Below are 23,851 nucleotides of genomic sequence, written 5' to 3'. Positions count from 1 at the left end.
TTTAACTTATATGCAGAATACATCATGAGAAACGCTGGGCTGGAAGAAGCACAAGCTGGAATCAAGATTGCTGGGAGAAACATCAATAACCTCAGATAAGCAGATGACACCACCCTTATGGCAGAAAACAAAGAGGAACTAAAAAAGCCTCTTGATGAAAGTGAAAGAGGAGAGTGAAAAAGTTGGCTTAAAGCTCAACATTCAGGAAACGAAGATTATGGCATCTGGTCCCATCACTTCATGGGAAATAGATGGGGAAACAGTGTCAGACTTTATTTTTGGGGGCTCCAAAATCACTGCAGATGGTGATTGCAGCCATGAAATTAAAAGACGCTTACTCCTTGGAAGCAAAATTATGACCAACCTAGATAGCATATTCAAAAGCAGAGACATTACTTTGCCGACTAAGGTCTGTCTAGTCAAGGCTATGGTTTTTCCTGTGGTCATGTATGGATGTGAGAGTTGGACTGTGAAGAAAACTGAGCGCTGAAGAATGGATGCTTTTGAACTGTGGTGTTGGAGAAGACTCTTGACAGTCCCTTGGACTTCAAGGAGATCCAACCGTTCCACTCTAAAGGAGATCAGCCCTGGGATTTCTTTGGAAGGAATGATGCTAAAGCTGAAACTCCTATACTTTGGCCACCTCATGCGAAGAGTTGACTCACTGGAAAAGACCCTGATGCTGGGAGGGATTGGGGGCAGAAGGAGAAGGGGACGACAGAGGATGAGATGGCTGGATGGCATCACTGACTTGATGGACGTGAGTCTGAGTGAACTTCAGGAGTTGGTGATGGACAGGGAGGCCTGGCGTGCTGCGATTCATGGGGTCGCAAAGAGTCGGACACGACTGAGCGACTGAACTGAACTGATAGTTGCTTCACACTGCTGTCTTAATTTCTGCTGTACAGCAAAGTGAATCAGCCATAGGTATACATGTATCCCCTTTTCGGGATTCCTTCCCATATACACCACCACAGAGCATGACATTCTCATTAGTTATCTATTATATACATAGTATTACTAGTGTACATGTCAATCATTCCCAATTTCCCAATTCATCCCATCTGCCCAGTACGTTTTTTAAAAATTTATTCATTTTTAATTGAAGGGTAATTGCTTTAAAATATTGCATTGTTTTTGGCCATATATCAACACGAATCATCCATAGGCATACGTATGTCCTCTCCCTCTTGAACCTCCCTCGCACCTGCCACCCCATGCCACCACTCTAAGTTGTCATAGAGCCCCAGTTTGAGCTCCCCGTGCCACACAGCAAATTCCCACAGGCCGTCTATGTTACATATGCTAGCGTCTATGTTTACGTGCTACTCTCTCCATTTGTCCTGCCCTCTCCTTCCTCCCCTGTATCCACAAGTCCATCTCTATGTTGGCATTTCCACCGCTGCCCTGCAAATAGGTTCATCAGTACCATCTTTATAGATCCCATATAGATATATGTTAATATATGATATTTGTCTTCCTCTTTCTGACTTACGCCACTCTGTATAATAAGCTCGAGGTTCATCCACCTGATTAGAACCGACTCAAATGCATTCCATTTTATGGTTGAGTAATATTCCATTGTACATATGTACCACAGCTTCTTTATCTACTCATCTATCGATGGACATCTAGATTTCTTTCATGATCTAGCTATTGCAAACAGTGCAGCAATGAACTTTGGGGTACATGTGTCTTTCTCAATTATAGTTTTCTCAGGATCCCTCAGTATTGTTAATGGGAAGGTTCTTTCATGTAACTGGCCAGAGATCCTGCCCAGTGACACTTCCTGACTCCCCACAGGTCCATGTAGCATGTAAGATGATGCTTCACCAGGGATGCAGGTCACTCTACAGCAGAGGACGCCTTCTTGATGAAGGATGGAGAACAAATTCTGATGGCGAAAAGTACCCCCTACAGAACATTATATCAGCCCCAGGGAACAACGCCACTGCAGTATTTTGTGCGGTTGTATCACATGGAACCTTGCCTCCTGCCCTTTTCTCTAGCGTCTTCAGGAGAGAAAAACCACCTGGACCTCCACTCAGGACAGAGTGGCCCTGGGGGATGGGAAGAATCTCCCCGGTATGGAGCCCTCTTGGCGTTTCCAGGAAACAGCTTAACATCTCCCATGGCCGCAGGCTGTGCTCAGGCTAATTCCATGCTCTAGGAAGAGGTGCTGGGAAATCAGTGAGTTAGGCTATTTTTCATGCAGAGGTCTTTGGTGGATTGAACTAGACTTGGCTGAGCTGAGAATTTCCATTTTGGTAAAATACTGAGAGTCTTGGTCCCAGTTGTAAGAGGTAATGGCGTAGAATGTGCAGAACTCTGAGAAATTAAGGGCATTGTCTTGGGCTTGTAGAAAGAAACAGGGATAGACAGAACTGACCTTCGTTCTAGCAAACAACTCAAATGGCAGTGAGGATGTGCCCCCAGAGAGAAAGTTTGCTTGTCGTCCTTCATTCGGAGACTCCAGGCCACCAGGGTCCTCTCTGGTTTCTGGCAGATCCAAGTAATCGGGGGCAAGCACTTCGATGTCAAGGCTATTGGCTTCTGGGCTGCTTCTCAGTCTGTGGCTTCAGATTACAGCTTTTCACTCCCCAGAGGATGACAGCAGAGGAATACTAATCCTAAGTCTTCACTGAGGGTGACCCTTTGGGGTGTGAATTGAGCTGTGCGGTTGGAGATACACGCTGGCCTGTGTTGTCTTGGCTTTTTGCCTTTCTCTCTCTTTTCAACAGCTTCATCGAAACATAATTTACATGCCGGACAAGTCATCAGTGAGCATGGACAGCTCAGTTATTTTTAGTAAATTTATAGAGCCGTCCAGCCGTTACCACAACCCATTTGGAAACGCTCCCACCACCCCAAATTTCCGAGCCTGCCGTCTGTCTACGGATCTGCCTGCCTTGCAATTTCATGGGGATGGAATCACACTAGGTGGCTTTGGGGTCCATATTTTTTCACGAGGCATCATGTTTCATGGTCTGTTTCTTTCCACGGACGTACAGGTCACTGTGGCTTTATCTGCTCACCCGCTGATGGACAGCTGGCTGGCCGGCTTCCACAGGTTGGGGCCGCTGTAAGCAGATCAGCTTCCTGGCATGTTCCAGGCCTGGTGCTCCAGGTCAGGTGTGTGTGCAACGACCCAGGGGATCCCTGGTCCCCGAATCATATGGGGGACGACAGTCTGCACCATTTCCTACCCTGGGGTCTGGTCCCCAGGAGACCCCCTTCATGGAAAGGAATTTCGGTCTGTTTTTGGTGACTTCTGAACTTTTGAAGTCTTTGCAAATTTGGATGTGAGGTTAAGTAATGGGAGGTTGTAACAGGGTGGAACCTGAAAAGTGAGCCTCAGACCTAAGGAATACATAAGAAAGTGGATGATAAGCACCTAGAAATTGAGAGTAAGTGGACTGGAAACCCAGGAACCAAACAGATCGTAAATTTTATTGGGTCCACTGGTCTAGTGATGGCTTTTGGGATGATGTGTTTAGTCATCGTGACAAAAGTTCTGGGAAGATGAAAGATGAGGCGAAAGAGAAGGTAAACAACGTGGATGGAAACTTGGGTTTCTTTTTCTTGGGTCCTGCTCTCTAGTGCAAGAAAGACACTGCTAATCTTTGCACTGGCACCCCTGATCTGACAGCTTTCCTTGCATTTCAATTCCTCAGAACTGAAATGAGGAAAAGGTGAAGGCTGCTAGAGTGGGTTCTGAGTGTCCTCAAGGGAGGAGCACGGATCTCGGGGCTTTATAAATGGATGCTGGAAAGAAAACAGCGTCCAGGGGATGCAATCTCATTAAGAAAGAAAACAGCGTCCAGGGGACGCAATCTCATTAATAAATGAGAGAGGACCAATCTCATTAATAAATGATTAATAAATAAATCAGAAAGTTGGTCTGCAGGATCAAGCGCCTCTCTGCTATCCTGAGTCGGTCTTGAACAATAATAAAAAAAAGATTCAAGAACAATTAAGGAGCAATAACAATCTGGTAAAAATAGGTGTCTATAAAAAGCACTAAAGGGAACACTTGGAAAATGTGAACACACACAGATCAGCAGGTCCTGGCAACGTGCCCTTGAGGGTGAGGGGAAATTAGTCTAAACGTGAAGATATGTTGGGTTTTCTGTAGAGCCGTGAATTCCCAGAGAGGAAGGTGGGAGTGTGAGGTTGGAGAAAGAGCTGAAGCCATGCGGGCTCCCCGTTTCAAAGCAGAAGTGAGAGAGGAGGGGTCATTCTGGAAAATTCCAAATTAAGTCTGTGGCAGAAGAATAGAGGTGAAGATGAGAGAGATTTTGGAAGTGTGATTAACACCAGCAGGAGCAGGGACTCTGGGAGAACGTCAGCAAGGGGCTCCAGGGAGAAATGACCAAAGACAAAACCAGTTACTTTCTGAGGCCCCAAATCTGAGGAGTGAATAGAGAGAAAGTGATTTCATGTCTGGGTTTCGGCCAACCAGCTCTCTTCCAGTCTCAGGGGAAATTATTCCGCTTGGGAGAGCGATTCAGAGTGACCTGGCTCGAGCGCCACCAAACAGATGGGACAACCAGAGACAAAAAGGATGGACATATGGTGATGTGTCTGTTGAGGAACAGGGAAGGCGCCTTGCAGATGCCTCCAGAATCGGGGAATGTGTGTCTCCAAAGGCTGCGTCTTCAGGGACTGGAAGAGGCAGCCCAGGGTCGGAACAGCAGTCCACCGGCAGCCCAGAGCTTTCTGGTGTGGATTCAACACCCAAGGTTTCCTCACATCTACACGCTCACAAAGCTGTCTCAAGTGTAAAGAAACCACTGGATGTAAAATCCCTTAAGAAAACCAAGACAGGGATTTCCCTGGTGGTCCAGTGGCTAAGACTCTTCGTTCCCAAGCAGGGGGCCCAGGTTCATTCCCTGGCCAGGGAACTAGATCCCACATGCTGCAACTAAGACCTGGCTCAGTCGAATAAATAAATACTTTAAATAAATAAATAAATACTTAAAAAAAAAAAAGAAAACCAAGATAAGGACACTCAGCCACTTTAGCATAATCTCAATTTGCACAAAAATTCAGGAATTCAACACAAAGTCTAAAATTAAAAAAAGACACCCATTCCAAAGGTGATGCCAACGTCTCCAAAACAAAGGGGGACTGGGGTCAAAGGTTGCAGGCTTAGGCCCTCCACCCTCTGGCTGTGCTGAGTGTGTCCGGGTTCCTGTATGTGTCCCTCCTTGTCAGAGTGGACAGCAGTATGTTCCCAGACTGGCCATCCACCCGGTCAGGCCAGTCCTGCCGTCCCCTGAGAACAGAGGGTCCACTGGAGGGCTCGTCAGGCCTATGGCCATCCCATCCAGCACAGAGGAGCCCCACGGCCCGGGCCAACACACCCACCATTTATTGGCCATTTGAGATCACTGATGGCCTGACGACAAAGTCAGAGGCTTCCAGGCGGTGCTGGCGTAGCCCCACAGGATCTTGCTGCCCGTGGGAAACCAGCCTTGGCTGCTCCCCATCGTTCGGGGCAGAAGCCTCTTCGAGGTGGGGGTGTGTGTGAGTGTCTCTCAGCTCACACAGCCGCATGGGAGCAGGTTGCTCAATGGGAATTTCACCACGCTCCTGCCCCCTTGGTGCTCAGGGGAGCCCAATCATGGCCCATTGCCCAGTTGATGGGGTCTTCTAAACCCGACAGCCCTACGCCGGCCTGAGAAGTCTGGGTCAGACAGGTCATGACCATTTCAATATGATGTCATGAACGTTATATGTCTTACACTCGCTCTCAGGCAGGTCTTAGGATGACCCGAAGGAAGCTGTACAATCAATGTAAATGTATTAGTTCAGGGCAGTTACAGATGGAGCCCCCAAAGAAGAAGGCTTTGAATTAAAGGGGGAGAACATTACTCACTGTGATATTGGGTATTTCTTTAAGCAAGGCTGAAAATCTCAGAATTTTAGCTAAGTCAAGACCCAATTCCTTCCATTTTAAAAGAGCTTTTTTTTTTTTTAAATGACAGTTTATTTTATATAATTATGACCCATGAAATGCTCTCTACAGTGAAAAAATGGTCTCCTCTTAGACTCACCATCAAGAAAGTTAAAACAATTGTGTGACTCTCTGACTATAGATTCACAGTTTGGGGTTTTGTTTCGACTGTGGCGGGTACAAAGACCCAGTCAATCTATTAAGTCAAACCAGACCACACAGATCAGGGGTTCAAGTCAAGCCAGAGCACACAGATCAGGGGTCCAGGCCGAACCAGACCATGCAGATCAGGTGGTCTGCTTTGGATTCTGAATAATTTGGAATGTCACTCCCTCCACTGAATGTTTCCTCCACATCCCAGGGCAAGGGCCTCAGGTTTAGTTTACTGCCTGGGTCGAGGGGAGTGAGAAGTGATGGACATCGAAGGGACAGAGGGTTCTTCAAGACTGCAGAGGATGCTCCCCTTTCTTCTCCAAGACGCCAAAAAACTAAGACGAAAGATCTTATTTGAAAAAAGCCACATATATTGAACACGGCTCCTTTGCGGAGTATATTGTTTTAAATAAGCTTTTTGTGCTAAAGTACTTTGTCCGTTTAAAAGCCTTGTTGTTTTCTATTTAAACGTTTTTTTTTTTTAAATCCAGTTGAGATGTTAGGAGCGAAAGACAGCAGTCTGTGGGGTGTCTGTCAAGCCCAAACTCCAGTCCTACCAGGGGTGAACTCAGTAAGCAGCAGCACGGCTCGTTAAATGCCCTGGCTTATGGGAGGGACGTGGAGAGCCCCACCTCCTGGAGGAAAGGAGTTTTGTCACCGGCTATCCTCCTCACCTGGACTGGGGGCCCCCGGACGGGAGGCAGAAACACTGAGGCAGAGGAGCCAGGTTGCACCAGAGGTGAGAAGGACGCACTGTAGTGAGCCTACCAGCTGAGGGTGGGGCTTCCTCCCGAGGGCGCAGTTGATGATAAGCCACATGAGGCGGGGCAAGGACACAGAGTCACCAGCTAAGCTCTGATTCTTAAAAAATTCAGTGTTGGCTAAGCACCTTGTTTAGAGAGTGCTTATCAGTGCCAGACAGGGCTTCCTTGGTGGCTCAGATGGTAAAGAATCTGCCTGCAATGCAGGAGACATGGGTTCGACTCCAGGGTTGGGAAGATGCCTTGGAGAAGGAAATGGTTATTCACTCCAGTATTCTTGCCTGGAGAATTCCACAGACAGAGGAGCCTGGCGGGCTTCAGTCCATGGGTTCTCAAAGAGTTGGACATGACTGAAGCGACTAACACACACACACACACACACACACACACACACACAGAGCAGTGCTGGACAACGCTCATGTTTAGCTATTTTAACTAAGACTCATTTTAGTAAAAACACAGAAGTTAGACCCTAGAGATGAAATAAAACCCTGCCTCTCTTGACAGAGGAAATGCGGATGCCAGAAGGCAGGGCTCCCCAGCGGCCGGGAAGGATGGCACCTCCCTTACCGGCAATGCCCTCCTGGTTGTAGCAGGTCTTATGCATCTTGCCCATGAACAGCTCCAGGCCGATGATGGCGTAGATGATAATGACGAAAAGCACGAGCAGGGCGATGTGCAGCAGGGGCACCATGGCCTTGATGATGGAATTCAGGACCACCTGGAGACCTGCAACGACAAAGCTCATGCTATCAACCCCACTGCCCAAAGCTCATGTCATTTGCTCAGCCTTGCCTCCCATGAGAGTCTCGACGCCCAGTTTCAGGGGAGGAAACCGAGGCTCCAGGTTGCACAGTGAGAGTGATGCCTGGATGGGGTGCGGGAGGGGATCCAGGTGGGCCTGACTGCAAACCTCCCCGGGAGCCACATCCAAATGGCAGGACAGGCAGACACTGTCCTTCTAAGGGCCTCTCAGCTGGGGAGGAGGAGAGCGATCCTAGCAATGGAGGTGGGGTTGTCTTGGTGCACTTCAGGGTGGTTAGAGGCGGAGTTCGGCTTTGCATGCGTCACCTCAACAAATGGGTTCTGAAGTCCCCTGATCCTTTCAGGGAGAAAAGAGTAAGTAAAAATCTTCTTTCACAACAGGTCTTGTCAGCGCCCAGGGGTTTCAGGCCTATGCTGCTGTCTTACAGGAAGAAGGACCCCTTGCTTATAAGCTGAACCATAAAATCATCCCCGAATGTTCCTCGTTCAAAGAAGAGGCTGTTCATTTGTAAATGGTGGTTGCCGGCAAGCCCCCAGACCTCCCCCAGGTGCCAGAAGGCCTTCTGTCAACAGGGGGACACTGTCTCCACATCCAGGACAGAAGTGGGGGAAGGGCTGGCTCCCTGCCTATTGTCCAGGCTGGTTGTGTGGAGGGTCACACAGACGCCAAGACCCCCACCTCTGAGTCACCCCCTGTGGGGCACTGTTAGTCTCAGACCCATCCACCAGCCAGGAATAAACTTCCTCCTCTCCTGCACTGGGGGTTTCACCCCTCTGCCCCCACTGCCCTTGGCACTGGTGCCCGAAGGCTTGGCACTCCCTCCCTGTGCCCTGAGGGGGTCCCTGAGGCTTCATGACCTGGAGGAGAGGGGTTCACAAGTCTAATTGGGAGGACTCACCCCAGCCATTAAGCGAGCTGGGGAGAGGAAACAAAGCAAGAGAAAAGCCAGAATAATTTCACCTGTGAATTAATGAGAGGGCTTCGCAGCCTCCCAGTACAACATGATGCTTTCTGATCCGAGTGATTCTGTTAATTAGCAGGTTGTACACACTGTGGCCAGGTGTGCAGAGCCTCGGAGGAAGTTGACAGCCGAGCTGCATGCTGGCTTTCGGGATGACTGCTGGGGGCATCGCCAGAGGAGGCTGTCCATGCCACGAGGGGAACATGGCAGAGAATAGGGGGACACAGGATGGGGAGGGTCCTCCTGCCCTCCAAGGCCCCTCCCTCTCTGGACTCCTGATCCAACAGTGCTTCCTTCAGACTTAGACCTGCCATCTTTCCTCCTGCCCCAGGACCATCGTCTGTGCTGTTCCCTCCGCCTGGATGCTTTCCCACAACTCCCTCAGCTCATCCTTCTGCTCTGGGCCCAAGGCCCACCTCCTTTCTTCTAGGTCTTGTTGGAAACCACGCCTTTCCTTCAGAGCTGAGTCTCCATTTGCACATGTTCATTAAGTGGCTTTTAAACATTGATACCCGCCTTCTGTGTTGGGCTGAGTTTTGTGAACATGGGGACTTGTGGGCTCTCCTGGCCCTTCCATCGCTGAAACTTTGCTCGATGCTGAGCACATGTGGCCTGAGACAGCCAAGAGAAGGCTGCTGCTGCCGTCACCAAGCTCTGGGGGCTTTGCTGTCACCGAGTCTGGCACAGGGAGCTCTGCAAATGGACAGGTGAGCCCCCAGGGCCTGCAGGCCTGGCTGTGAAGATGCCCAGAGGAAGTCACGCCTGTGCTTCCGGCCACCTTCGGGGCTGTAGAATTCCTGACCGATGCTTTGCTCCCACCCATCCCTGTCAGGGTGATGGGCGCCCCCCTCCCCAAGCACCAAGATCAGACCTGGGCCTCCAACAGTACTGAGTCTTGCCAGTTCGCTTTTGCAGGACTTTAGAAAGTGTAAGTAACTGTTACTACATAAATAATCCATGTTCATCATGAAGGAGATGGGAAATGCTTATTATAGAGCAATGAGAAAACACAAGGAAGGGGGATGAAAAAAGAACTCGTCCGTGGTCCCATCCCCAGAGGGAGGTACTCTCAGCCTCTTGGGGTGCATGTTGGACACTGGCCGCTGGGATGGTCACTCAGCTCGCTGTCTCCACGTTGCAGCTGGGATGCTCATTCCAAAGCACAAGCGCAAAGTGTCCAGGCTTCTGATGCGCTGTCACCCATGTTCTCCATGTGATGGCCCCTAACTCCGGCCCACAGCACACTCTCCAGCTGCAGCCTCCCCATGCCAGCACGTGTTCATCCCCCCATGGACGCTGCTCCCTGCCTGATGCACAGCCCCAGCCGCCCCTCCTCTCATCCAGAGGGATGCAAGCAGTGACTGGATGAGCTCACGGAGGAGGAGCCTTGGCGGGGATTCAGCCAGTGGATGAAGAGTGACTCCAGGGCACCGAAGCCCCCTGCCCTCAACGACGTGGAATGAAGACTTGCTGGGGCAGGAAGATGACCCCAATCCCCCTGGCACAACCAGGGAAGTAGGTACTGTCAGTAACTGTATCTTACAGAGAAGAGTGAGTTCCAGAGAGGTCAAGCATCACAGCTGGTGGAGTGGCACAGGGCTCAGTGCTGGTGGCCTGACTCTAGGCTGGGGCTGCACGACTGTGCCCAATGCCTCCATGTGCCCTGGCCCCTGCCCCTCAGTGTCAAAGACCCACATCAGTGAAGCAATAGCACACACTCGTGACATCTTCTGGGAAGGCAGGGCCTTGCTCTGCTTCCAGGGGGCCCCGCTGCCTCTGAGGCCAGTCTAGCAAAGGCATAGAGCCCCTGCCCACCGTCCCACTGCTGGCAGCAGCCAGGATGGGGTGTACTTGTGTCACCAGGGCCCCTCTCTCAGCGCCCCTCTCTGCAGCAGCCTCCTCTGCAGCGCCCCCGCTCATAATTGGCTCTCAAGACCTAAGTCTCAACAGCTTCTCCTAGGAACCAGCTCATAGCTATCCCCACAACAGGCCCCTCCTGCCCCCAATCCAACCTGGAAAACTCAGCGACATCTCTGCACCCCAGTGCTTTCCTCAGATGGGACAATGAGCAGGATCCCTGAGGAGGCATGGACCCAGAGAGCCTGGAAGCACCTCGAGGACACGAGACCACTAAAGACCCCACGGACACGATCACATGAGATCACTAAGGGCCAGGCCCATGGTGAGTATATGCTCTTGGCTCCAAATAAGGACGTGAGACCTGACAAACACAGGTGGACTTACGGGGACAGCAGGAACGTGGAGCAGACAGCTCCATCTGGCACACAGCGTACAACCTGGGAGTCCAGTCTCTCCTCTGCGGCTCCTGCGGGTAGCCTCCTCGTGAGGGATGACCTGCCCACCCCCACCCCAGGAAGCCCAGCTGCCAGCTTTCCAGGGAGACAGGACTCCAAGGAGTAGCTTCGCTGGATGCTGCAGTCAGGTGAGGGTGGAGAAGCTGAGCCACACGCACCCTCTCCCCTCTTCTCCCTGCACGCTGCCGTGAGGCCCAGACCACTGTCTGCAACCCTGCTGAGGACAACTTCAGACTTCCAGGGGAAGGGAAGATGTAGAGGGTCTGAATATGCAAAGCACGGTGTTTTCCCTGAGAAGACTGAGAGGAACCGTCGATCATGGAAACCAGCCCCGATGTCTTCCTTCAAGACCATGTTGACACTGGCCTGGAGGTGTTGGCTATAGGTGATGCTTGGCCCACGATGACGCGTGGCTGAGGGCAGGGCGGCTGTTTTGATTCATCAGGTCAGGATCCTCTCATCCAGCCACACTCCAGTGAGATGGTTTGTGGGGGCCCTGGAGGTGATGGCAGGTTGAGGGGGGTGGCAATGACTCCATGAGTTGAATCCCAGAAAAGAGGACCGTGAGACCTGAGGGCCGAACCGCACATGCACGTGTGTCTGAAGCGGATCCAGGTCACCTGGCATAAAGGGGTGGGTGGGGGGGAGAAACCACTGAAGACCCCAACTCAGAGGTCTCTGCTGATGTTGTTGGATTTCATCATTCAGAGTGGACCTAGAGCTTCTTGGTTGGCAGCTACAAAGGCACATTCATGCCCCAACTATTCAGATTCAACGATTCCTACCAAGCTGTGGGAAAGCAACAGAAATGACCAGGAGACCTGATTGCAACTCCACAGGGAGTGATGCTGAGGATCACTGAACAGGGGGAGGTCTGGGCTTAGCACTGGGTGGTGGGTACAGGCTTCTCACGGATGGACCAAAGTTGTCTGGAACAGGAAGACTCTGGGGCCACCACACTCAATCTCTTTGTTTTCACTTAAAAGTCATTTGTTGAACTATGTTCTATGGGCCACCTGCTGCCCCAGGGATGGGGGCAGGTATGAGGCCTGGAGGCCTTGCCCTCAAAGAGCTTATAAAGAAGCCAAACATGGATCAAATTACCACTTAATTGACATGGAATCACAAGCTACTTAAGTGCTTTCAAGGAAGAGACAGGGTGTCACGAAGGTCCCACCCTCCCCCACGGCCAGAGGGCAGAGGAAACATCTGCAGGCAGTGACACAGGAGCTGGAGGTTGGGCAGGAGGGAGGAGGACCTGGCCGGCTGGGCAACCGGGTGGGGCCAGTGGAGGGGCCTGCATGTCCCACATGGAAGATGGCCTGCCTGGGTGTACAGGAACCCCAGCTCCCTCATCTGCCAGCCTCATGCTCTCCTGGGTTTTGTTTTGCCTCTTAGAAAAATTTCTGGAAGATTTGGGAATCCAGTTACTAATTCTGTTGGAATTGTGAGGAAGCAGAAGTCACTGTCAGAGAAAACAATTTGGGCTGCACCCAAGGAAGGCCTCCTGATGACAGACATCCGATGTCATCTCTGCTTGTTCCTATTAGCATGTCTGGCTGTGACTATCATCTGTGTTACCAAAAACATCATCATCATCATCAACATCGTCCTCATCCTCACCATCATCACCATTGTGATCAACATCATCACCATTGTGATCATCATCATCACCATCATCACTGTCATCAACTACAATATCATCATCTTCACCATCATCACCATCATCTCACCATCATCACCTTTAATATCATCATCACCATCATCACTGTCATCATCAACTACAATATCATCATCTTCACCATCATCACCATCATCCTCACCATCATCACCTTTAATATCATCATCACCATCATCACTGTCATCATCACTTTTAATATCATGATCATCACCATGATCATCACCATGATCATCATCACCTTTAATATCACCACCATCATCACTGTCATCATCACCTACAATATCATCATCCTCACCATCATCACCATCGTGATCAACATCATCACCATCATCACTGTCATCATCACTTTTAAGATCATGATCATCACCATGATCATCATCACCTACAATATCATCATCATCACCATCATCACCATCATGATCAACATCATCACCATCATCACTGTCATCACCACTTTTAATACCATCATCACCATCATCACCATCATCATCCTTAACACCTACAATATCCTCATCCTCACCATCATCACCATCATGATCAACATCATCACCATCATCGCTGTCATCATCACCTACAATATCATCATCACCATCATCATCATCATCATCACTTTCAATATCATTATCATCACATTATCACTGTCATCATCACCTTCAATATCAGCATCACCACCACCATCATCATCACTGTCATCATCACCTTTAATGTCAGTGTCATCACCATCACCATCATCATCACCATCATCACCTACAATATCATCATCATCATCACTTTCAATATCATCATCATCACCATCATCATCATCACTTTCAATATCATCATCATCACCATCATTATCATCACTTTCAATATCATTAGCATCACATTGTCACTGTCATCACCTTTAATATCACCATCATCACCATTATCATCACCCCCATCACCACCACTATCATCACCACCATCATCACCTTTAACACCCTTATCACCATCATCATCACTGTCATCCTCACCTTTAATGTCACTGTCATCACCATCGTCATCGTCACCATCATCACCATCAATACCAACATCAGGTTGAGATGACTGGCCTTATGTCTGCTCTACAGCAACAAGTTTGTACCAGCTTGAAACTGGAGCCATGATGAATCTCACAGATCACGTTTTGTGGCTTCACTTGGCTAATGAAGCAATGGACACTTTTTAATGGTCTAATACGGTTAGCGGTTTTCAAAAGCAAATAGATTTAGAACTAGGGAGGCAATAGTTCTCTCTTGGGTTAAGGGGTAAGCCCGTCACCCAGAGGTTCAAGGGTGCCTGATGAAGGAAGGAAGAGCTCTTGTGTGGATGGCTCCCTTCAGTCTCTAGCTTCATTATTTTTTTGCATGTTCTTATTAAAATGTCTTTATTCATTAGAGATTTTCATTTACTTTTAATTTAACCTTTCCATCTTAATAAATTTCTGCATCCCACAAGTGCTTCAGTAAGCATGAAAGGAGGGTTTTGACCTGGAAGAGGAATAGTGGGTCCTCTGCTGCCTAATAAATTACAAACTATAAGAGTAATTAAAATATCAACCTTCATGTTGAATTGTTTGTATTAGCAAAATGAGTTGGAAAGAGGAGCTCAAAGGAAAACTATTTAAAAAATTCTGATATTAGGAGAAAGTAAATATGGCTAAATGGAGACTATGGAAATAGTAGCTCCAGTTTCCTGAGGACCCAGCTTGTGCTGAGCACCATGCTAAGTGCCCTACATACATTATTTCACTGAATCTCCATCTTGAGCAAGATAAATGAGCTGAGGCTGGGGTAACAGTGATGACTCTTCCAGGACGACACACCAGGAGCTGGAATTAACAACCAAGCCAACTTGGGGGCTTCCCTGGTTGTCCAGTGGTTAAGAACGCACCTGGTAATGCAATGGACGTGGGTTCAATCCCTGGTTGGGGAACTAAGATCCCACATGCCCCAGGGAAGAGCCCACACAACCCAGAATGAAATAAAATAGAATTAAAATAAAAGAAACAAGCCAATTGGACTTCAAACTCTCCACTATCAGCTGCTGTCCATGCAAAATCAGCCAATGCCCCTCATGAAAGTCTGACCGCGTGCTGAGGCAGGTGGTGGCCCCACATGGGGCCTCCAAATCCTCTCAAAAGTGAATCGCTCACGACAATGCTGATCCAAGAGAAGTGACTCGATCAAGATTTGCTGCCCTGTATATGGCAGAAAGTGAAGAGGAACTAAAAAGCCTCTTGATGAAAGTGCAAGAGGAGAGTGAAAAAGTTGGCTTAAAGCTCAACATTCAGAAAACGAAGATCATGATATCTGGTCCCATCACTTCATGGGAAATAGATGGGGAAACAGTGGAAACAGTGACAGACTTTATTTTTTGGGGTTCCAAAATCACTGCAGATGGTGATTGCAGCCATGAAATTAAAAGACATTTACTCCTTGGAAGGAAAGTTATGACCAACCTAGATAGCATATTGAAAAGCAGAGATTACTTTGCCAACAAAGGTCCATCTAGTCAAGGCTATGGTTTTCCTGTGGTCATGTATGGATGTGAGAGTTGAACTGTGAAGAAAGCTGAGTGCCGAAGAATGGATGCTTTTGAACTGTGGTGTTGGAGAAGACTCTTGAGAGTCCCTTGGACTGCAAGGAGATCCAACCAGTCCATTCTGAAGGAGATCAGCCCTGGGATTTCTTTGGAAGGAATGATGCTAAAGCTGAAACTCCTATACTTTGGCCACCTCATGCGAAGAGTTGACTCATTGGAAAAGACTCTGATGCTGGGAGGGATTGGAGGCAGGAGGAGAAGGGGACGACAGAGGATGAGAAGGCTGGATGGCATCACCAACTCGATGGACGTGAGTCTGAGTGAACTCGGGAATTGGTGATGGACAGGGAGGCCTGGGTGCTGCAATTCATGGGGTCGCAGAGAGTCGGACACGACTGAGCGACTGAACTGAACTGATACGCTGCCTTCCTGTGGGTGATGACTGTCTCTGCCACAGGAAACCCATGATGCAGGCTTCTTTTGGCACCTGCCAATGACAAATGCCTGGGCCTGCACCTTTTCTTCTGTTTTAAACATTTTGGGAAAAAATTGTGAGATATACAAACAGAAAAGTGTAAGACAGAAAGATGTTACTATGTACAATTTATCACAAAATGAAGCCATGTAACTATCACTCCAACCAAGGAATGGAACATTGCCAATTCTATGAAGCCTTGATCATGCCCCTCCAGGTAGTGTCTCCTCCTCCATCAAGTTAACCACTGTATTATACTTCAATAACAAGTTAAAATATACTTCTGCACGCTAGTAAACAAAATCCTGAGTCTATCAGTAAATGTAGAAAAAAACCACTTCAGGGACTTCTCTGGGGGCTCAGCAGTTAAGACTCCATGCTCCCAATGCAGGGGGCATAGGTTCAAACCCTGGCTGGGGAACTAGGATCCTTCATGCTGTATGGTGAGTGGCCAAAAAATAAAATAAAATTAAAAAAACTCTTGAAACAGCTCATCTAAAATTATTTTAAAAAATCATAAAATTCAGTGTTTATTCCTTACCCTTTCACATTCTCTGTATTTTCCATTCTTTTGATTCTCTGTGCTTTACTCTCCAGATTTCCCTCTGAGTTCACCACAATCCAATAATTCCTTTTTCAGTCTGCCAAATCTTTCACTGCATTTTCATATTTGCTACCATATTCTTCATTTCTAAATCTTATATTCAGTTCATTTCCATATCTTCTGGTTCTCTGGAAAATCACTGACCTTGTCTTTGATATATACAGTAAGTGTGGTTATTTTCAAGTCAATATCTGATAATTCCAATATCCAGATCCCATGTGTGTCTGTTTCCATTGTTTATAGTTTCTGTTCCTTTTCATCTATATTGTCTTGTCTTATTGTGGACCTAGTTATTTTGTAGTGTGGGCTAGACTCTATTTTTGCAAAACTGATCTTTCAAAAAATTTGAAGAACTTTGATGATGTTATCTTTCTCCAGAGATGATTCCTATTTGTTTTTGTCAGGCATCTTTTCCAAGTTTTAGAAAAGAGAAGATTTATTTTGCCCAGCGATTTCTAATTGTCCCCAGCAGGACAGTTAATCCAAATGACCCCACCTGCCACTTCAGAAAGCAAAACTGACCTGTGCTTCCTCGGGAAGAAACTCCCTGGGGAGGTCCCCGCGTTGTATGTTTCCTTACTCCCCCCACCCCAGAACCAGGTCACTGGGGAAATCTTTGAATATATGGGTGTATTCAAAAGGGTTGGGAAGTCTTTGACAGTCAAATTCCCCTAATTCTGGACCCTGGACAGGGCTTTCTCGAGTGAAGTTCCTGGGGACTGGCTGTGTGCAGAGTGATATGCCTGATAACAAGATTAAACAGGGGAGGGGGGAATCATGGTTGGGTTATGGTTGTTCCTTCTCAGAAAGGTGTAGAAGATGTGGGTTTCAGGAAAACTGAAGTGTCTCCAAGACTTTGGTGGCAAGTGAGATATACTCACTGTGAGTTATCAGGTTGGATGGGTCCCTAAGGAGCCCTGAGGAGAGCGTGCTAACTCTTCTCCCATCAAACACCATTGCACCAGGCAACCCACAGCTTCTTGCTGGCTCTCCTTCACGTGGAGTTTAATAAAGAACCAGGCCTGTTTATTGCTGACAGCTTACGGTTGTCATGAATTAACAGCACGAATTAACCTTTCTATGTATGTTCTTAGGATTCCAGACTGACTTATTTCCCATTTGGCTCAAATCACTAATGAATCAATAGAGATCTTGGCATGGATCAGATTTTCTATAGGGGGAAAATCTCCAAACATATGCTTAGTGGTTTTGTTTTAGAGGTTTCAAATTTACTGGAAAACAAATGCTAGGCTATTTTCTCTCCTCCCACTAATAGCTGTGTGACCTTGACAGTCATGTCAATTTCTTGGGTCTAGGTTTCAACATTTTTAACATGAGGATATTGGATGGGAAAGCTGTCTCTGGCTTTAAATTTTGCTGGGTTGTTATTTTCCAAGTATCTTAAGAAAGATTCTAATACCTTTTCTTTCCTTCAACTACTACTGTTGCATATACACAGTAAGTCCTCAATAAATATGTGATAAATAAATATACACCTTGTAAATATAGTATTATGTCAGAAATAATATATATAGCTTATATAACATATATGATTTACATTCTAGTTATGTATGATAATAATAATATATGTGTGATATAATAATACATAATAATAATATATATATGATAATAGGTATGAAAACATTCTAGTTATTCATTTTATGGTTTAAAAGTCAAGTGCACTTCCACTTCCAAAAGGAGGAACTGGTACCAGACGAGCCCTTTTACCATAATCATAAAAAACTGGACAAAAATATAAGAGGCAACTGTTTCCCCCAAGTGGACATGAAATAACTCAGGCTTGTGATCCCTGAGAGAACAGAAACTCAGTGGTGAAAATAGTAATCACTCTGGTTCTCTGACTGGGAACAGTTTCCTGACTGCAGTGGAAAAAGCAGACAGTCTACTGCAGTCCCACTGGTCAGAGAATCTGGGCAGCTCTGGTGGGACAGAAGAAAGGAGACAGCAAGGTAAACAGGGGCCCCCAAGTTTGTGTAGGGGTCCCCTGTGTGTACATGTCCCTGCCAGAGTGGAAACATCAAGTTAATATCTCATTAAGACCCGAGCAATCAACATCAGAAAGGGTACATCTTAGGAGCCAGGACCTTACCCTGGAGTAAGATGCCCTCTAGACCCCTTCTGACAAGATCACATTCAACTGTGACAAGATCTGAAGGGGAAATGAGTTGGGAGGTGAGGGGCCAGGGCTTTTGCTTGGTATTGACCAACAAGTGCAGAACTACAAGGTCATGGCAGGGCTGCCAGTAACTGAACTGTCTGCTGAAGGGTCAACACTCTTAGGAAGGTGGATGAATCCAGGTCTTTACAACATATGACTCATGATTCCAGGATTCAGAACAAAACCACCAGACACACAAAGAAATGGGAAAATGTGACACATAACCCAGAAAAAAACAGTCAAAGGGGACTGAAAATGAGATCGCTCAGATATTGGACTTAGCAGACAAAGATTTTAGAACAAACTGAAGACTGTTTAAAGAATTAAAGGGCAACATATTAAGAAGATGAGAGGAGTATATGGTGCTAAAGAGAGAACAAAGAAGGAATTTCACAGATAAATGGAAACTATAAAAAGGAACCAAATGGAGATTCTGTGACTCATTAAACAGGCTTAATGAAGATGGAAGTAGAAGAGGAAAAAGTAATAAACTGGAAGAATAATTGATAGAAAAATTTCAACCTGTAGACACAGAAAAAGACTGAAGAAAACCGAACAAAACCTCAGAGACCAATGAGATAACAGAATACGGCCAAACATAAGTATGATTGGGGTTACAGACAGAGACGACTGAGATTGGAGTGAGGGAAAATGTTTGAGGGAATAATGGTCAAAAACTTCCCAAACTTGTTGACATCCAATTTACGGATGAATCTGAGCTGCTCAGACAACTCTAAGCAGAGCAAATATGCAGTGAAGCCCTTCACAGTCCAGTGCTGGAAACCAAAGATAGAGAGAAAAATCTAGAAACAGTCGAGAAAGAAGGACGTATGTACAGGGAACCACGGTGAGAATATCAGTGACTCCGAGAAAACTGAGACCAAGAGAAAGTGGAACAACATCTCTAACATGAAAGAAAAAACTGCCAACCAAGAATTATATATCCAGTGGAAATATTCTTCAAGAAGAGGAAGGGCTGAAGACACCTTCAGATCATGAAAACTGAGATAATTCATCAGCAGCAGACCTCTTTCAGAGAAATACCGTAGACATGTCCTTCAGAGTGACGGGAAATGACACCAGAAGGAAATGCAGATATACAGAAAGGATTAGACAGTCTCAGAAATGGTAAATAGGTGGGCAAATATAAAAGCGTTCACATTTTTACTTTTTTTCTCATAATTTACTTAAAAGACAACTTACTAAAGCAGGAAATATTAACACAGGGTGGGGTTTATAATGCTCATATAAGTAGAAGATGAGATGGTTGGATGGCATCACCAATTAAATGGACACGAACTTGGGCAAACTTCAGGAGATAGTGAGGGACATGGAAGCCTGGTGTACGGCAGTCCATGGGGTTGCGAAGAGTCAGGCATGACTTGGTAACTGAACAAGAAGTAGAAAATGTGTAAGGCTCACACAGGGGAGAGAGCTGTGTTAGTGAAAGTATACTATGGTAAGGCTCTTACATTTGTGATTGTACATTTAACATGTGTGAGTTTTACTGAATATAAATTATGCTTCAATAAAGTGGATTTTAAAAAGTCAAATATGGAAGTATCCCCTTCCTTTCATTGGTCCCACTTGGAGCCTGAGGGAGTTGGACCCATAGAAATACCAGGAGCAAAAATTTGCTAAATGCATCTTACACACTGACTACAATTCTAAAAGCTTTGCAAGCCCTTGAGTATTGAATCCTGACAACCACTCCTCGAGGTAAGTGCAATTTTAACCCCCATTATCGATTGATCAGGACGCAGAGGCACACAGCTAACAGGTGGTGGCTCTGGGGACTTGAGCCTAAGGAGTGGGACCTCAGTGCCAGCATCCTTGGCTGCTCATCGTCTGGAGCTAGCCAGAGGGAACAGACCCAGTGTCACAGGTGTTTGGGCTCATGTTCTTCGAATCGATCACTTCACGGGACACTGACTTCACTGTGTCTTCATTTCCGCTCCCCTCATTTTTCTTTCCAGTATTTATGGGTCACTTGTAAGTGTAAGGGGCCTTTATTATGACCCTTATTTTAAATCAGGCGACAGTCACCTTACTGTTGGCTGTAATTTCAGGTTTGGGATTTCCACAGAAGGGCCAGGCGTTAAAGAGAATCAATGACAGGGCTTCCGGAGTTTAGGAAGCTCTGTCTCCAGTGTGACCGACACCATCCACCACAGGCCTGGGTACGAGGTCAGCGTTTGGGGAACTGCCCTGTCTGGACTGATGGCCACCGTGATGGGTGTCCCCCAGGGGTTATTCCCTGCCTGGGACTCAGGCTAGAATTAGTGATTCCAAAGAAGTTCTCAGCTCACTGCTGTTCTCTGTCACCGAAGCACAGGACGATACCGCTCAGAAGAACTTCAGGGCTGAGATAGTTTAACCCTCTTGTTTCCCAGAGCGAAAACTGCAGGCTGAGGTTAAAGGGCAGGTCACATGGCTGACCAGACTCAGCTCCCTGCTGTCCGCACTGCAGGCCCAGAGTGCTCCCACTCTCCTGGGGCCCTCAGGGACAAGAGGACTGCCTCTCCTCAGCCCATGTGGCCAGGGCTCAGGGACCATCGAAAGGCAAATACAGCAACACCTGAAGTATCGCTTGTGCCCGTCTCGAGAGCCAGGTGGGTGCCTATGTCCAGCTGTGTCTCCTCCAGTGGCAGAGGCCAGTGTGCTGTAGGGGGTGACCCTGGCCTGGTCCATCTCTGTTCATGGCTCTGGGAGAAGCACTTGGGCAGCGTATGCCTGCCTATAAATTAGGGCTAAAGCCCTGTCTTTCTGGACCACTGGGCCGGCCAGCCCACCAATGAAGCTCGTGGAGGCCAAGAGCCTGACTCAGACACCCAACTCTGCACTTAGCAGGTGGTGACCCAGACATTTGCCACCACCTGCATTCTGTTCTCAAATCGGAAAGGGACATTTTCCTCCTGGGGAAGTCTGTCCATCTCAAAAAAAAGGGTAAGTTTCTTGGTCCCTGGGAGTTTTTAAGCTTATTCAGGTAGAGCATAAACAGTCGGGACTTCCTGATTTGGTTGCTTGTGCCACTGATACTCAGTAACTTGTCCATCAGACTCTACTGCAGCATGCCTGGAGCAGAGCAGACAAGCCTCAGCTATACAGCATGTCCTGAGAGTGTCAGCTGGTTCCTACACCCACAGCAAGACCCACCCCTGACCCCTCACCTCCCTGTGCGTGTCAGTTATCCTACCTCTTCGTCCTGAGGCTCCAGATGCCCCTCCTTACCTACCCTTCAAGGCCTTTCCTCTTCCTCCAAAGAGTGCCACCTCCTCCAGGAAGCCTGTCCTGATTGCTACCTGCACTCCCCAGAGTATGGAGTCCCCCAGAGCAGACTGGTCACAGAACTCATCTGCTGTTTTTTTCTTTTTTTTTTGCACACTTCTATTTTTGTTCTACACCATCATGTCTATGAACGTTTTTTCTTTGCCACTTCAGTCTCTCTGAGGAGACACTTAGTGTCTGACTCACCTCTGTATCTGCTGTGAGGCTATAAAAGTCCTCTATGAAGTAGGCATTCAGTGGGTTTTGTTGAAGAAATTAATAAATGACTCTTGGGCTTGTACCCTCACCATCATCTCTCACCCTCCGTATCGGTGATCCTGAGACCACGGCATTTAATACACGTACGGACACAGAGAGTGATGGTAACTTCATGGGCTTGGGCTTCCAGGTCCTGCAAAGCACCCAGTCAGCATATTTGCCACGGAAACACCTGCGTGTTCAGCTGCATGGTGCACATTTGCCATGAAGCTCGAATAACATGGAAGAAAAAGTCCTTTGGAAACACTAAAGAAGGTGCCCGGGGAAGGAAGGTCTTTAGCCCCGGAGTCACTTGGGGGTGTTGGAGCTCTGCCCCCACCACATGGAGCCTGTGCTCGGCCATGAGGGGCCCAGCCCCCCCCCAAAGACTGACCAGGCGTTTTGTAGATGATGGTAGGTGACGAGAATATGGTGGTGAACAACACAAAACCTGGCTGCTCTCGTGAGGTGAGGGGTGAGAAGTAAATAAACAAAGGAAGAGGGTGGAGGGTGAAGCGGGGGAAGAAAGCAGAGAGGGACGGAGGGCAGAGCAGTGGGACAGACCCGGGGGAAGGTGCCATTTCTGTGGACACCAAGGGGTTGAGGCCAGCCGGGGGCCATCCAGATGGAAGTCCTGCCGCGTGCATCCTGACAGACTCATTGTCACCAGCCTTCTTGTTCCCTGAGCTTGGCCTACTGAGTGATGGCTGACTGACCAGGAAAACGCCATAATTTCAGCTTTGCTAAAAGGTCTTGGATCTCAGCTGTCAGGTGCGCGCTTTCCATTCCTAGTGCCCAGCGGTTAAGGACAGGCAGAGGGGATCTGCTCACCTGTGCTGTGAGACCACGTCTACACTCCCTCTGAGTTAACACAGGCCACCACTGCCCAGGGTCCCCACTCCTGCCATCGTCCATCCAGAGAGTGCCCCCATCCTGAGTAGAGACGAGGCCAGGCACCGGGCAGGTGTCAGAGAGTGCAGGGCATGTCTGGGCTTCCAGGGGCTTACAAGGTAACTGCAGAGGCAGGTATGAGGCTAAACTGTCTAAGACATTGGGGGTCAGACTTGGAATGCCTTACAGGAAGTCGTGCATGTGGTGAGGAGAGCTGGTCTGAGTCACGAGCCTGGTCCCCCCGACTGAGGCCAGTTCAGTTACTCTAGGAGGATGTTTCCACCATTGTGTGCAGGTGTGGCAGGGACTGGACAAGTTAATACAAGGTCCCCGTGTCCCCACAATTTTGCACCCAGGCAGGTTTCACCTGCCAAGCAGGACAATGTCACCAGGTTGGTGGCAATGCAGGTGTAAAGGTGGGGGGTGCAGACAGCCCCTGCCTTCCTGGCCTGGCCCCATCTCCAAGCTAGTCTGGCTGTAGCCTGGTTTGGGGACCCCCTCTGCCTTGATTTAGAGGCCAGAAGCTGAGTGGATGGTGACACGTCCCAGCACCCACATTCTATTTCAGGTTCAGGGACCACCAATGAACAAGGAGTGGAAGGACTTCTCAGAAAGTGGACTTAGCCTGCAGCAGGTTGGGCTGGGCTTTGCTGCAGTGGATGCTGGGAGCCCGACCTTCTGTGTGCAGGGCTGGGGGCTGCTCTGCAACAGGGTGGGGTAGGGGGCTCCTGCAGGATCGAGGATGAGGAGCTGATCCCGGCCCATCCCCTGATGGACATTCTCTCCCACACCCATCTGCCCAACTCAGGCCAGCACCCTCCACCCTCAGGGAAAGCCAGCTCTTGCTTCGACAGGCAGCAGATCCAAAAATAGGGCTTTTGAGGCTGGAGACACCCCACGTGACATGAAAGGAGGAGAGGTTGGGAGAGGTGGTAAAATGGGACTTTTTGAACATCCACTGATGCTTTTCTGATTGTTCTTTGAAAAAAAATATAGACGGTAGAGATAATCCTGTCAGCTCTGTGCCCTGAGAGCCTGGG

The 23,851-nt window shown here is 48.0% G+C and overlaps 1 protein-coding gene across 3 annotated transcripts in view; it reads right to left on the bottom strand.

Moving 5' to 3' along the window:
* The window catches only part of CACNA1C (calcium voltage-gated channel subunit alpha1 C), a 387,548-nt gene that overhangs the window by 117,544 nt on the left and 246,153 nt on the right, over positions 1–23,851 (bottom strand). For all 3 annotated transcript variants that reach the window (XM_069585942.1, XM_069585940.1, XM_069585941.1), the window contains exon 6: positions 7,444–7,602. In XM_069585942.1, the coding sequence (XP_069442043.1) occupies positions 7,444–7,602 (159 nt within the window). The remainder of the gene's footprint in view (positions 1–7,443; positions 7,603–23,851) is intronic.

This window comes from Ovis canadensis, chromosome 3 (assembly GCF_042477335.2).
Source record: "Ovis canadensis isolate MfBH-ARS-UI-01 breed Bighorn chromosome 3, ARS-UI_OviCan_v2, whole genome shotgun sequence".
Classification (NCBI taxonomy): Eukaryota; Metazoa; Chordata; class Mammalia; order Artiodactyla; family Bovidae; genus Ovis; species Ovis canadensis.
This window is presented reverse-complemented; position numbering and strand designations above follow the sequence as displayed.